The sequence below is a fragment of the Falco punctatus genome (genome assembly GCF_963210335.1).
Source record: "Falco punctatus genome assembly, chromosome: 6".
NCBI classification, from domain to species: domain Eukaryota; kingdom Metazoa; phylum Chordata; class Aves; order Falconiformes; family Falconidae; genus Falco; species Falco punctatus.
This window is the reverse complement of record NC_137585.1, coordinates 82,721,679-82,736,815: the sequence shown is the minus strand read 5'-3', so window position 1 is coordinate 82,736,815 and position 15,137 is coordinate 82,721,679. Positions and strand designations below refer to the sequence as shown.

The window sequence follows — 15,137 nt, the reverse complement described above, 5'->3', positions numbered from 1 at the left end:
AAACTGGGATTAGAGGAGGAAGGAGATAATTAAAGTTGGTTGTAATCTCTACTCTATTTGCATAGCTAGCAATAAACATAATCCTTCTGCCACCAGGGCATATCTTTTTTTAATTTTCTTCACCTTAATCTTTTTGATTGTTCCGGCTAAATCCTGGTTGTTCTCCTTGCTCCTTTGTGCTGAGCATGCTAATAATTGACTGAAAGCAACCAGGATATCTGCTGTGTTGTGATGTTTGCACTTCTGAAGTCTGCGGCTTTGGTGCACCGCCTTGTGCTGCAGCACTTAGACTCCCGGCAGAAAGCCGGTGGGACGAGGGCTTCATGATTTATAGGTTCCCTGTTCAGAGTCAGGATGTTAACCCTCCTTGTCCAGTGTCACTGCTGGAAAGGATAGCTGCTGTGGGGTGACTGTCTTCTTTTGAAATGTATAATGACATTACATGTCTCTTGCAAGACTGATACCAGTTTTATTTCATAGTGCATTTCGGAAACTAGGGCTTGAAGATGCTTGTCCCACCGTCACCCATTTCAGTATAACAACCAGGGCTTGGAAAAGACTGTTTACATGCTGCTAAATGTGCATGATAGATCTGTTTCCATTCTCATTCCCACCTGATCCACAGCAAATGTGACTTAATATTTTGCAGGCAGATATAAGCTTTTTTCTAACATAGCACTAAAGCATCTATCAATGTGCGATCCAGCTTCAAACTGGAATGCATTTGGATACGAACAGTGTGGTGTTGATCCAAAGCCAGTTGAATCCTGCTTAGAAGAAAATGCTTTGGATCAGGCTAAGCCTCATACTAGCGCAGGTACCTGGTCCCTGGGTGGGTCAAAGTGAAGGCAAAGGCAGCCTGTGAAGTGTCATGTAGAGGGATGGTGGTCTGTCAAAAAAAAGGAGAGATTGGGAGGGTTTTACCTCAAATTTTACCTCCAGTCTTCTTCTGGAATACTCTAGTGGAGTGGATTTGAAATTTTTTATTCAAAGTGGTCTGCACCTGCCTCATCATTGGAAAATTTAATTGTTGTTTGTGGGCAGTAGTTGACATGAAAACAATTCCTTTGGATTTCTCTTAAATTTTGATATGATCAGAATGCCCCATTTTACATTTTCAAAATATACCGTTCTTGTATCTTGGTTTGAAGAGACCTTTCAAAAATTTGCTTTTATTTGTTGTATGCAATATAATACAGGTATGTTCAAAATAATTGCTAAACATTTGACTAGATACAGTGTCTGAATTGGAACAAATTTTATGTTTTGGCTTGCTGTTTTGGGTGAAGAGAAAGGTTGAGGAAAAGGGTTTAAAAGGAAGAAGTTTTTGCTTTTGAGTCTTGTACAAAATATTCATAGCCTGAATATCTCAAATGCTCATGACACTCAGAAAACTGGTTTTCACCCCACCATGGGCAGACTCTTCCTTGCTGGTGCTGTATTAGGATGTGCATTGATCCTCAGCAGCGTCAAGCAGTCCAGTACTTTTAGAATACGGAATAGTCCACTGAACAGACAACAAAAAGAAAATTAATAGGTCTTGAAATTTCTTACTAACTACATAGCCTGTAAGGTGTAAGTCTACGGGTTAATGTGTCTACTTGAAAGCAATACCAACAGACTGAGGGTAGGAGGAAACAGAAACAAAGGCAGAATAATGTGGATAGCTGAGAAGAATAGTAGGAGTCAGAAAGAGGAGTAAAAGGGGTTTCAAAATAGAAGTGATGTCATGCTAGATGGAATACTGAAATTTTCTGATTTGATTCCTGGTTCTTCCCTGATAGACTGATAGGTAGGCTTAGATAGTTCAGTCTTTGTGATCTGTTTTCTCACATCTTTAGGCTGAGATGACAACATCTATCTGCTTCATCAAAGTACTGTCAGTTTATCAGCATTTGTGTAACATTTTGAAGGTTTAAAGTGTCACACAAATACTAAATAACGTGAAATAAATAGGCTTTGTAACTTTTAACAATGTTGTGATAGATTCGTAATTGCCTTTTGCAAGGCAAAATTGAAGTAAATATGCATATTGAAATTTCAAGAGCATAAGTGACCAAGTCTTGCCTTTGTGTCCATCACTAGCCCCCATCCGGGTTTGAAACTCGGTGGGAAAGAGGAGTTAATGTCTCCCATGAATTCTTCACACAATATACAGCAGTGGTGCCCAGCACCTGGCAGTATGTCAGTCTTTTTACACACCCTTGAAAATCTTCACCCTGACTTGTCTTGGTTGCCTGTATTGAAAGTGAGATGGAAAAGCAAAACTAAGTAATAATTTATTCGTAGGGTTTTAAGTTTGTGATGACAATACTTGTCATAATAGCATTCTGTAGTGTTAGAGTGCACTTTTCTCACTTTCAGTGTAGGAAGCCTAATGAGTGGTTTTACTTAGTTGCTTATTATGTATTGAACCCCTCTTTTGGTTTTCCTTTCTGGTTGTATTAGACACCTTTTTATTTAAAAAAAAAACTATTCACAATTTTGTATTTTTTTAACAAGGTGAGGGTTTTTTTCAGATATAAAGAATGTGTTTAAAAATAAATACACAATTGTGTCCAGCTTATCATTAGCTCTGTGATAAATGGTTAGTAGGTTTGAGCTCTGTTAACTCCTTTATTTAAAACAGTTATTATTTTTACCAAAAGCAAACCCTGAAAAAAACACTGTATGATCAGATTATTCTTCTTTTCCTTTCATATTAGACTAGTTGTGTAACGGGGCTTTACAATATAGAATATCCATCAAAACACTGTATCCTTGCTTTAGCCAAAGTGAGGATCCAGTTCAGAGCTTTCACTTCTTCAGAGCAAAGTTCCAAAAAGCAATTGCCAATGTTTTGTAACAACCACCCTAAAAGCATTCAATTTTGCTGCTGAATCCACAGAAGGACAAAAAAAACCCAACATTCACTCTTTCTGAGTGACTATGCTAGATAGTGACTGGACAACACACGTAGCAATTGAATGCCAGGCTACTTCGTGTATGCAGCTACAGGTGCTGAGCATCCACCTTTTCTATAAGGGAAGGGTTAAGATATGTCTTGTTAGTCTACATTTCAGACTGCTAGCATGCCAGGTCAAAAGTTCCCATATAGATGGAAATAAATGTAAAATAATAAAATAAATTTAAAAAAAAGAGAGAAAAGTAAGGGACAGTAGTGTAGACCCTGCTTAGGTGAAATCAAAGGTGACACTTAAAAGGCAATTGTATGACTTTCCATCCTTATACCAAAATTTCCCATTTGTCTGTACTTCTTCCTACTGTCTTCTGTCTCTGTAGAATTAATTATCTTTCTCATATCTGTATTTTGTAGTTTTAGGAAGATTTTGGTGGGAACCTCGAGGTTAAAATAGTTTCTATTGTAATGCTCCTTCACTAGCTGACAGCTCTGAAAGTATTTATGCGAAGTACCAGTGTTTCTGTAATAAGGACGGTAAAACAATGAATCTATAGTTCTCAGCAAGATTTCTGCATAAAATGGTGGAATCACAGTAGCACAGGGAAGAACAGAGTCAAGACACATAAAAGATTCAATGAGGTTATTGGTGAAAGGCCAAAATACCTGGCCAAGCTCGTGGTTTAGTTTGCCTGAGCACAGGGCTTGTCTGTGCTTCTACTGTAAAAGGGCATTAATTTGTTCAGAAGTTTCTTTATGCATTGCCTTTCAGCTGCAGCTTAATGTGCTTGCTCTGATGGAAGGAGCTATGCTCCTTGTACTTCCATCAAAATAAATGAGTAATTTTCAAATAGAGCAAGAAGAAAATAGATATTTCTCCCCCCCCCACAAAAAAAAAATATTTGCAACCTAAACCGCATTATAGAAAGGTACAATCGTACAAACTCTTTCCCTTGTGGTTTCAAACATGAATTGCAGATCCCACTGATGTAATGGAGTATATATAAATAAATATAAATATACATGAAAAAAATAATGGTTGTAATTTTGCCTATAGGGAACAATCATTACCCTATTACATCCTTGATGCTGCATAATAAACTTCTCTTGGTTGTGCAGTAACATTTCAGCATCCTTTTTCAAGAAGTTTCATGAAAGGCGGAAGCTGGAATGTTCTTATTATTTTGTAAGGCATGCAAAAGGCAGAAAATAAACATGCCTTTGGATTGTATGAGACAGCTGTTAGTATTAAGGCCATGATTTCTAGCGTACCATTGCAGTGTCGGTCATTGCCAAATGCATGGGTATTTCTCTGCTCAGAAGAGCAGATACTTGTCCATTTTATTATTAGTGGAGAAAAACTAGCAGCAATTAGTACTAAGTAATCCTGTCTTTGGGAGTCTCAGTAAAATAGCCAGAATCCAGTAAGTATGGATTTAACTCTGTTTTCGTTTGGCTGAATGAAACCTGCTCATCAAATTAAAGATTTATTGTTGGATCGCTGTGGGGTAACTTGCACTGCTGGTACAGCGGCTTGCTTGGTCTCTCACATTGTTTTTCTCTCTCTCTCTGTACATATGCAGCTGTAGTTAGTAATATGCAACACTTCATAAATTCCACATTCACTCAATACTTCACTAACAACAGAACGTTTATCAGACCTGGATTTATGGTGTTTTGAACTAGATTAAAGTATCAGTGTAGTCAGATGTGACAGGGAGGTGCTAAATCTCATCTGTCTTTTTTTTCCCTGGTGTTTCATCTCACAACTTGCACTGTGAATATGACTTCTAACCTGAAAATTCGAGATACCTATTTTTCTACAGTTAAAGTACATTTCTAAACAAAGTAGAAACGACAAAGTTGGTATAAATTCTTGAAATAGCTGAGACACGGAGAAGTTGCCTGAGCATTGTACTTCCAGTCCAGCTCCAAGATGTACAAAGCTGAAGTGCTAGCGAATACCTTAGTCCTGTGGAGCAGCTGGATACCTACAAACTGGTTTTGGTGGTTCTTCCTGCTCATTCCAGCCCTGTAGCACATCCCTGTGTGGATAGAAAAAAGGAAAACCCTTTCAGAAGACGTCTTAAGCTGGTTTAACAATTAAGAAACCTGTTGAGGTAGATTTATGCAGTAGATTTAAACCAAAAATCAAACCTAGAAAGATGCAAAAGGAGGGACCAAAGAGACTAATACACTCTGGTATTGGTTTCGAAAAGGAGATTTCCTAATTGCTGAGGAAAATCAATTCCTGATGGTGCAAAATTCTGTAGACTTGGTATTTTATCAGAAAGGAAATGTTCCAATAAATAGGGCTAAAATAAAATTTCTAGATGTTTGCTTAGAATAATAAATTTCACAACATTCACTCCAATGTAAGACCGGAGATTTAAGATCTCATAAATAAAAGTTTTGACTAACAGAGACCATGGTGAGAGTGGGAAACCCAAGAGAGAAATTTGCTGCTTTTTCCAGCGTACAAAATGTCTTCCAGAATGAAGTAGGAAAATAAATTTGCTTAGAGGGGGTTCTGTGACACAGTGATAAATCTTTACCTGAAATAAACAGCCACGTCCTTGCTGGTAGTGGGTCCATTTGCACTGAAGGGAAATCAACTTTGGCAAAGGACTCTGTCACCAATTGCGGTATCAGCCCACACACCTCTGACAGCAGTGTAAATACGGTGAAAAGACTGAGGCTTATGGTTGAAGATGATAAAGCATCAAATCATTGCAGTTCCTATAATAAAAAGAATGAGTAGGTGAAAGCAGAAAAATTATGTATACAAAGGAGAATGATGTGGCAAAATGAGAGCCTGAAGAGGCAGGACTGTGGGGGTTTTTAAGGCTTGAAGTTGGAGATTTTAGAGGTCTCCTGTACGATACACAGGTTTCGGCTGAGAGTGCAGTGAGCGACACTGCAGCATCTAGCACTGAAATTATTGTTACTTTTCTAGCAAGATTTAGAAAAAAAAATAATCCGACCATAATGGGATTTTTTTTTACTTAATATGAATTCTGCATGAGATCCACACTAGTTTGGACAAAAATTTTGCACTTCCCATCTTGACACATTCCACACTAAAATTGTTCACATTAGCAAAAATAATTGGACAGGCATTCATAAATCAATGGCTCCTCCAAAGCTGTGGCGATGGCTGATTTGCTGTTTCTGTTGCTTACATACATTTGGTAGTTAAAGTATATGCTATTACAAATGTAAAGGAGTACATTTTTCTATTATGTTAAAAAATATTAAAAATACAGTTTTTGTAAATAGCAATTTGAGAAATTAGGTGAATTAATGTCCCTGTTGTTCCTTCTCATTCTTCCTTCCACAATTCACTATCTCAATAGCAAAGCAAGCTTGAAACAAATTATCTGCAACATAGTTTGACTTAAATGAGATCAAAACGGTGCATACCATTTCCTTCTGTTTTCTCAGAAAACCAAGATACAACCTACAAGTTCACCTGCTTCCCTGTATGGAGAGTAAAAGTCAGCTGTAGGATTTATTTTCTTGCAGAAAATATTTCACTGTTGTTGCTGTTGAAAGTTAAAATATAAAGGAAAGTAACTTTTCTTTATCCAGTGCTCAAATTCCATAGGCCACATTGTTCGTTCTTATTTTAAAAGAGTCAAAGGGTTGTTCAGTTAAACAACTAAAAATTTCTTCAATCCTACAGATAATACAAACAATCCTTTGTATGGTGGTTGACTTTTAATCTGTGGTTCAGAAAGACATTTCTGAGAAGCGCTGTATTTTCTCCAGGAAAATATCAGGGTACAATCCCAGCCTTAACAGAAAAATACAGATTTGTCTGACCTACACCTAGCAGTTTAGATTTTAAATTTAAAGGAAGTGTTCCGCTACAGCCATTCCAATGAGATTAAGCAGATGTGAGAACAGGTATTAATAAATGCATTTGACAGAAGAGAAATGTGTTTTGGAAGAAAAATGTAACATTTTTGAGAAACCAAGTGGATATAATTATATTCAGCACATAAAATCTATAAATTGAAATAAGAAAGTACAGTAATGGTGATGAAGGTATGCATCATGATAATTAACTGTTTGGGTATTGATTCCAGGAATTGTTAGGTATCCTCCTAACCTATTTTTCACCATTAACCTTAACAGCTCCTTCAACAGACATATAGTTACAGAATAAATAGTCAAAACTGTGGGGAAACTTGACAGAATTTTACAGTGGAAATTACAAGTGAGTCAGTGAATTCATATTTACTGGCTAGGAAAGCTACATTTCTGATCGTGGCGTTATATATAGGATTATGCAATTTACTTGCACAGTTCTTAGTCACAGATGATGATAGGACAGTAGCTTCTCCAAAGTTATTGCTTGCAATTACATTATAGGTAATTTTAAGATGATCTGTACGCTGCAAATGTCATCTCTGTTTTATCCTCTCAGATATAGGAGCTGAAAGTGTGATATCCATTTCAATGGAATTTGGTTGAACTGAAATCTTATTTATAATCAGGAAGACTAAACAAATAGTTAATTTGTTGAATGCAGTCTGACCAGGTGTCATGAAAGAAATAGCCAAGGGAGAAAAAAAAAAAAAAAAAAAACGAGTTGAAAGCTGTCAGATCTTGAGAACCAATATAATTTGATTTCAGAACTGTAAAGCCGCATTTCAAAATAAGCTAGCTTATGTCCACCTGCATGCTTTATTCAATCTACCCCTTGTTTTGGATCACCCTTAATAAATGTTGAGTGCCTGGTATCTCATTATATTCCTGGCACAATCTTTACAGCTCAGAGTTTTATTTTTAACAAGACAAAAGTTTGTTAGCGGCTGCTGCAAAATACAGACAGTAAGGCCACTTTTATAACTACACTTCATTTGTACTGACAAAACAGAAAAATGCAAATTGCCAGTTGTTATTAGAAGCAGTGTTCATATGGGTTAGCCTACAGCTGGGAGTTCAATATTATACATTTTGATTATGCTGTAATTTCTGACTTCTGCTTCACTTAATGCCTAATCCATTAACAGCATGCATAATAGCATAATAGTGTGCTTTTAAATGTACAGCATAGAGATAAACTCTGTTTCTGTCTGGATTATTGGGTCTCTCATACCCATGTTCATTATTGGAAAAGCATACTGAAATGAACGTGATACCACTTCTATTTTGGTTGCTTTCACCCAGCTTCTGATTTCAAACGGTATGAAGCAATACCTCTGCAACAACACAAAGCTCCAAAGAAACAGGGCTCGTGTTCTGGTAATCCACAAGGAATAAAAAGATGAACTATGAGCCTTGTGTAGTTCGCTGTAATATTGTTAGCAGAGAGGAATATCAGATGCCCGCAAGTAAGCATAATGCTAAAGAATACGATCTTGGATTTGCCTTTTCTAACAGAACACGATGCCTCACGTGCTGTTTCATGAGGAATGATATTAAAGTCTAGGCAGTAAAGTCTGTGACCGTCTGCTCTACCAGATAATTAACTTCCAAAGACATGGTCTTAAGAGACTATGAGAGTCAGCTGAAGTCCTGATCAGCCAGGAGTGTGAAGATCAATGCGTGGAATGTTTCCACTGTGAGCATTAAGCTTTAGGAATTGATTCAGACCATTGCTTTTTAGCCCAGTATTTTCACTTATATTGCAGATAGAACAATGGAACAAGTGGGAGATAGATTTCAGTCAAGGCTAGTGATCAGATGTGACGTTAAAGATCGTTTCTAGCATGACATGATTGCCAGCAGGTGGATGACACCGTGTTAGTCCCATCCACATAAGTCTGTCATTGTGCATCTAAACTGGAGAAACAACAAATTCTGCCAGGCTCCCTGGGTGAGGCTCGTGTGTGCCCTGTCCCTCCCTGCTGCGTTCTGCAGAAAAGGCGCCTGGCTGTGTGTGGCTCCAGAGGAAGCTGCACCACTTCTGGGGAGGTCCTGGGACCAGATGCTAGGGTGTGCAGACCCCAGCGCACGCAGCGGTGCGTACCTGCTGCTCAGCTTGCAGCAGCTGAGCTGGCACCAGTAATGTTCTCTTTGTTGAACAGGCTGGGTCTCTTCCCTTTAGTCAGCGTGATTTCTTCTGATTTCTTTTCTTCTGTCTGTGAGCTAATGCTGGTGCTAGATATTTGTAGAGAGGCTTTTGTTTCCTTTTGTTATTTCAGTAGTTTCTCTTGAGTATTTGGGTGGTCCTGTCCATTGCAGCATGCACCGTTCAAGGCTTCTGGAAGCTCAGGGACAAGTATGTCGTGGTGCCCAAGAGAGAGTGTGCAGCTAACAAAGTGCTTAGCTCGTGTTTGCGATTGCAAGGCAGCATTCTTCCTGGATAGTGGGATCCAGGTGGGGAGACTGCAGATACAACTATTTCATCTTTTATGCAGATGCTTTCTCCTTGGAAATCTCATTTCTGTATTGTGACAAAACCTACCTTTGGGACCACTGCTGGGAAGAGCAGCAGTGCCAGGCATTGTGTTGTCCTGCAGCTGCAGCATCGATCATCAGGTCACAGAATAGGTTTTCTCCCCCTCAGGAAGGTAATTTCTTGTCAGAGCCCCTGTTTCAGTTACCACTTTGGCTGAGGCTGAGGCTACATCCTCCACAGACAAATAGAGTGAGCATCTCTCTAATGGAGACAAAGCAAAGACAGAATCTAACATGAGATTTGGTTAATTTTCAGTGAACCCCACTTTCATAGTCCAGCATGTGTTCAGCCACCTGTAGGACCGGTTTATACAGAACCACCACTTTCCTAAAACACTTCGGTTTCAGTTACATATTACTTCCTAGACTTTGTCTTAAAGCCTGTAACTCACATTAGTTGAAGGATTTTCTTTTACCTGTTAGATTACTTTGCTGGAGGATTACTACTATATGTTTATTTTCCAACAATGGAGAGACTGTGTAAATTATTCTTGAACATGGAAAACAAAATACTGCTTTTTGTAAATGAGGCCCTAAGATTTTAGCTTGTATAATACATCCTTTTCTAGAGCATACTGTTACGGTCGCCTCTTTTCTTTATTTGTTTAGTTTCTACTAATGGTAATATCTCAAGTAGTGGAACACAATTAAGAGAAACTGGAGCTGCACTTACTTTTTGCATTTTGTTTGTGCCTAGTAGCACAAACAGAACCAGTATCATCAATGCAATGAGTACCATCCAATTGTTTAAGAAAACAGAATAGCTTGTCGGAGGAAGTTGCAATCTAATTCTTATAACTTTCCTTTTTTTTTTGCAATCTAATTCTTATAACTTTCCTTTTTTTTGTGCCACCGGCCTATCGGGGACAAGGGGGGAGGCTGACAAATTAAGTGTCTTCATCGAGATAAGAGTTTAACAACTAGAAGTTTGTCTGCCTAATTTAGGTTCTCTAAAAGCATGAAGCCTTGTGGCAGTAATTATCTTGCAGAGCTATAGTCACACTGATAAATAACATATTTTTTTTCCATTTTTGCATTTGTGTTTACATTTTTCCTATGTGCTTGTATTAAGTTGTAACATCTCATAAAACATAAGGTTTTTACTCTGCTGAAGTCTCTCACTTTCTGCATAGTTTGGTCTCCTGAAGTTAAACATAATATTTATTTATTTTTAGAATCGAGACGTGATTCTTTTTTGTATTAAACTTGTATGCGCAAGGTAGTGAACATCATATTTAATAGAAAAAAAAAGATCTCTTTGTGCTTTGTTGCTTGGTTTTGCTTTTTTGCTTTTCCCTATAAGGACATAATTTGAGTTCTTTCAGGTTTGCCATTAGCAAATTTGTGATTGATTTTTCATTACAAAAGCCATACAGAAAAATCCTGATTTGTCTCATCACAGAGAAAAGCCAGTTTTCCCATCTATATATTTACTCTTGGATGCTCAGAAATGTACCTCCCCTCTCTCTTCCACCCTGGCCCCCCCAAAACTTTGGAAGTTAAGTTCTATTAGTGCATCAATAAATACAGTCCTACCTCGCTCAGGTCTGTCCTCAGCCCCAGTTAAATTATGTTCTTTTATTTATTGCAGATGGGGAACTCAAGGGGATTTCACCACTACTCACCCTCGGCCTGTTGTCAAAGTAAAACTCTTTACAGAAAGCACTGGGGTGCTGGCACTTGAAGATAAGGAACTGGGAAGAGTGAGTATTATGTGTAGACATGAGAAATATGTGAGAAATGATGTGCAGAAATGTAACTATTGATAAAACATGCCATAGAATGTTATAAGGTACTCGGTATGGCACCTGCTCTGCCACAGCTGTACCAAACAGTGCTTTTTCTTTTAAGGGAGACTTTTCCCCGTGTTCGAGATGTGGTATGTTGTCAGTAAAAGCTAAATCTCCCACAATGACCTTGAGTACAGCACATGGTCCTTAGCAGTGGAAAATAACAGGAAAAAGGCTACGCTGGCTTATGGGGTGCATCAGCCTGTTTGGGCATCTGTCCTGCACCTCCCAGGTCCGGCAGTACCCGGGGCTGCTGGCAGACACCTTCCTGCTGATGGTGGTAGGTGATGAACTTAGGAGAGGGGGGAATCTGCCACCTTACCTCTCTGGTTTAACCACGGTATTTGGGAGTGGTGGTTGCTCACTCCAGGAGAGATTGGGAGAATATTTTACAGAGTTTTAACAAAACAGTTTTAAGGTACTGTGTACTCTCATGGTGTACGTTTTAGCTTTCAAAGGCTTGTTTTGTCGTTGTCTTCATTTTCAGGTTTGAGAGATTTAAATTCAGGTAGCCTTTGGAAAGATGCAGGATCCCACTGGATAAGTTTAATTCTAATAAAGTTTGGCAACTTTATGCCTGGTTAGTACACTGCAGTGACTTGCAGGAGTGCAGCTGATTCAGCTGGGTTTTTGCTTTTGCTCTGAAAAGTCCTGAAGATACTTCTGCTGGTATTTTTCTGTACTTAAAAGTTCAACTCAAACCTGCCCCTTCTGAGGTATGCCTACTGTGGGCATTAATTCTCATCTGTCAAGGACTTTCTTCAAAGCATGTGTCTTGACCTGATACCACTTTTCTACATTATTGAAGCTTGCATTTCCCATACCCTGCAGTTATTGCGCAGGTTTTGTTCTGTTTAATCTTTAATTAGAAATAGAAGGCAGCATCAAGGTACATGATCTGAATTTGGAACTTCCATCACATACCAAAGGGGTTTGTTTGGTACTAAGGGATCAGCTTTTTATGAAAACACATCTAAGGTGTGAAATGGGGAGCCAGCAAAGGTTTCCCCAGACCTGTAGAGGAGAAGGTGTTTCCACTGCTGCCGTCGGTGCATGGCAGTCTCTCACACTTACGAACTTCAGATGTAGACCCTGATCCCAGCACTACAGATCCTCGGTTTCAGAAGATGCTGCTGATTTCCAGAAGTAAATAGCTCATGGTGAAGCAGAAGGGATGCAGGCTTGTGCTTTCAGTAGAGAGGGCAGACCATACTTACAGCTTTATAACTCCCAGTTGGGAAGCAGAGGCTGGAGGCTGCTCATCCTCTGCTGCACAAGTCACTAGGTGAGGCACCAAGTGACAGAAGGGTTGTTGTCTGTACTTAACATCTCCCTTCAAGGCCTTTAAGATGTGCTTAACTGAAACGAAGTAGTACTTATGTCGATTGTCTGACATTGCTCTCTTCCTTGGAAAAAAACCCAAACAAATCCAGTCATGAATGCCAAGAGAAGATTTTACATGCTGGGGGATATTCTTCTGGCTCACTGCTGACCGCTTGAAGTGTTTTCAAACAAAAAACAAATCTTAAACTTCATTCTCTGTTCTCTACAAACTGGAGGAGGGTTGGACAAACCCAGTTTTCCACTGAAAGAAAAAACAGAGATGTGTGCTGCGCAGGAGGGGATAGGATGTTATTTGGATTTGCTTTCTGCAGAACGTGAGCTTCTGGACTTGTGCTCTGTGTCTGTGGTCATGTAGACCTTTGCATACAGTGAACCACTGAATTTAACTTCTATAAAGTGAGTCAGGCTGCATCTTCGAGGTTACGTCTCTTCTAATGAGGAAATGTGAAGAACTTTATTTATTCAAATACCTTTGAAAAGTGTGGTACAGTTTTTATGTGACTGATGCTGATCTGGCCACTTCAATAATTTCTGTATGTGCATACAGAATGCAGAGTTGGTGTTTGCATTTGTATGTGCAACAACTAAGGAAGCGTGAAGAAGCCTTCAGAGTTTGGAGTAAATACTTCTTGAAACATCAGCCTGGTGGTTTCTGAAACTCAAGGATCTGACACCACTTTTTCTTGTTCAGTACCTTGTGTACGAAGATGTTCAAACCTAGTAATTCAAAGTGACAATCATTGTGCTTGCTTAACACGCATGTGAATACAATGTGAGAACAGCAAGTGGCCTTTGCTGATACTTTTTGAATATAAGAATATTTCAGTCTTGTCGCTCTGACTATTCAATTAAAAGGGAACTGTTGTCTCACAACCTGCTTGTCACAGTCAGCTGCAGCCAGCAATAATTAGTTGTGCAGTTTCATGGGTTGTCTGGTTTTTTTTTTCCCTTTGTTGCTGTTACTCAGGGTTTGATTTAAAGACATTATAAAATAGCTGTACCGGCTACGTACCCATACTCGCAAGATTGCCTAGTTTCTGAATTCCAACTGCATAGGGCATTTTGTTTATCTTCTGTGCTGTGTTCAAAGAGCTGCTGAGCAGAGACAATTTCATACTGTGAATACGTTAATTTAAAGCCTGCATCCTGGGGAACGTGTTTTTCCATCACATTTTGAAATGACTGAGGTTTTGCAAGTCTGAGTTTTTCTGTCTTTTTTTAATTTTGGAAAATGGTAAGAGATTACTTCCATTCCCGCTTTTTCTCTTGCTCCCAGAGCAACCTGCCCGTCAGCACCCTGCTATATCTGGCTGAGTGTTACTGTTCCCACACTAATAGGGGTTTTCTCAGTAGCTTCTCTGAGATTGCCTCTCGTCAGAAATTCTTGAGAAATTTATTGAAATTTTTCATTCAGGCATGTGTGCTGTCAGGTTTGGGAGAGAGGCTCCTTGGCAAGGACTTAAAAGACAGCTTTTATCAATTGCTAAGTTCTATTAAGGTAAGTGTTCAGCTGGCAGCATCAGCAGAGGTCCATCGATTGCATAAATTGCAAAGTCTTCCCATTTTTTTGGCAACAAGTGTTTTAGGTAGCTCTCTCACCGTGCACCTGTTCAGTTTTTCTGTTTGGTATTTGTTTCTTTTTAAGCACCTGTTAACCAAAGCCTTGTCTCAGTTTTTCAGCTGTAATACAGTCATAGCTGAAAAGCAAGAGATCACTCAGTAGGTGAAATGATGGAACGCATGTAGAGCACTTATAAATTCCCTTGCTGATCAAGCTGTTATTAACCCTTTCTTTAGGTGCTCCCTAGGTGAGAACTTTTCTAAGGGAGTTACTTGCAAGAGAGCCATCTCCTTTTCCCATTTCTGCCTCCAGCCTTGTCCCTTCCCTTCTTTTGCCTCATCCTCCCGGCAGCAGTGCATCATGACTGAATGCTCAAGAGGACATGAGTGCAGTGCTGTGCTGGCAGGCTGCTGCTGGGGTGTTCAAGGGAACTTCATTTCTTGTCAGACTGACACCAACTTCTGGCTTTCTGACATTAACCTGTCTTTGGGCAAGGTGCCGACATAGCTCAGAACAGCTCCAGACTTTCAAGTTAGGGGAGAAGGTGACCTGAGTCAGTAGACATTTCTGTCAAAAATTATGTAAGTGTCCCCTAAGTAAAGCTGGGGCCAGAGTTACACAAACAGCAGAGCATTAAAGGGCCTCTACGCTGTTACTAGGTATCTCTTTCCTATCCCAAACCAGCTGCGATAATTTTTGGTGTATAAGCCTATTTTCAAATCAGTATAACAACATGTATTTAACTAGGAAATTCTCCTATGATCTTTGCTCAGACAATGACCAGCAGCATAAACTTGCATGTGCCAGTTAATGGGTGCTTATTTCATAACAGAACATCTGCCTGGCTGCTCTGCTTGCAGTGGTGTTTTTTCAAATTACTGCATTTTTAAACATGAAAGAAAAAGCCTTCCATAGAATGGATTAGTGCTGTTGCCTGAAGCTTCAAGAAACGCACTTGAGGGAGCGTATGATCTTACATGTTGGGCGCTTGTTGGCTTACATAGTTTAAAATAATTACAAATTGAGTTAGAAGTGTCTCTGGTGGAGCACGGGAGTTAGAGAACTGGTTTCTCCAGTTCCTCCTGGGGTTACTTGCATGACCATGAGTGTATTGTTTATTCTGAACAGAGCT

General features: G+C 39.2%; 1 protein-coding gene across 4 annotated transcripts in view; it reads left to right on the top strand.

Moving 5' to 3' along the window:
* CADPS2 (calcium dependent secretion activator 2) overlaps positions 1–15,137 on the top strand; it is a 327,139-nt gene that overhangs the window by 149,572 nt on the left and 162,430 nt on the right. For all 4 annotated transcript variants that reach the window (XM_080393905.1, XM_080393904.1, XM_080393903.1 and 1 more), the window contains exon 7: positions 10,902–11,013. In XM_080393905.1, the coding sequence (XP_080250031.1) occupies positions 10,902–11,013 (112 nt within the window). The remainder of the gene's footprint in view (positions 1–10,901; positions 11,014–15,137) is intronic.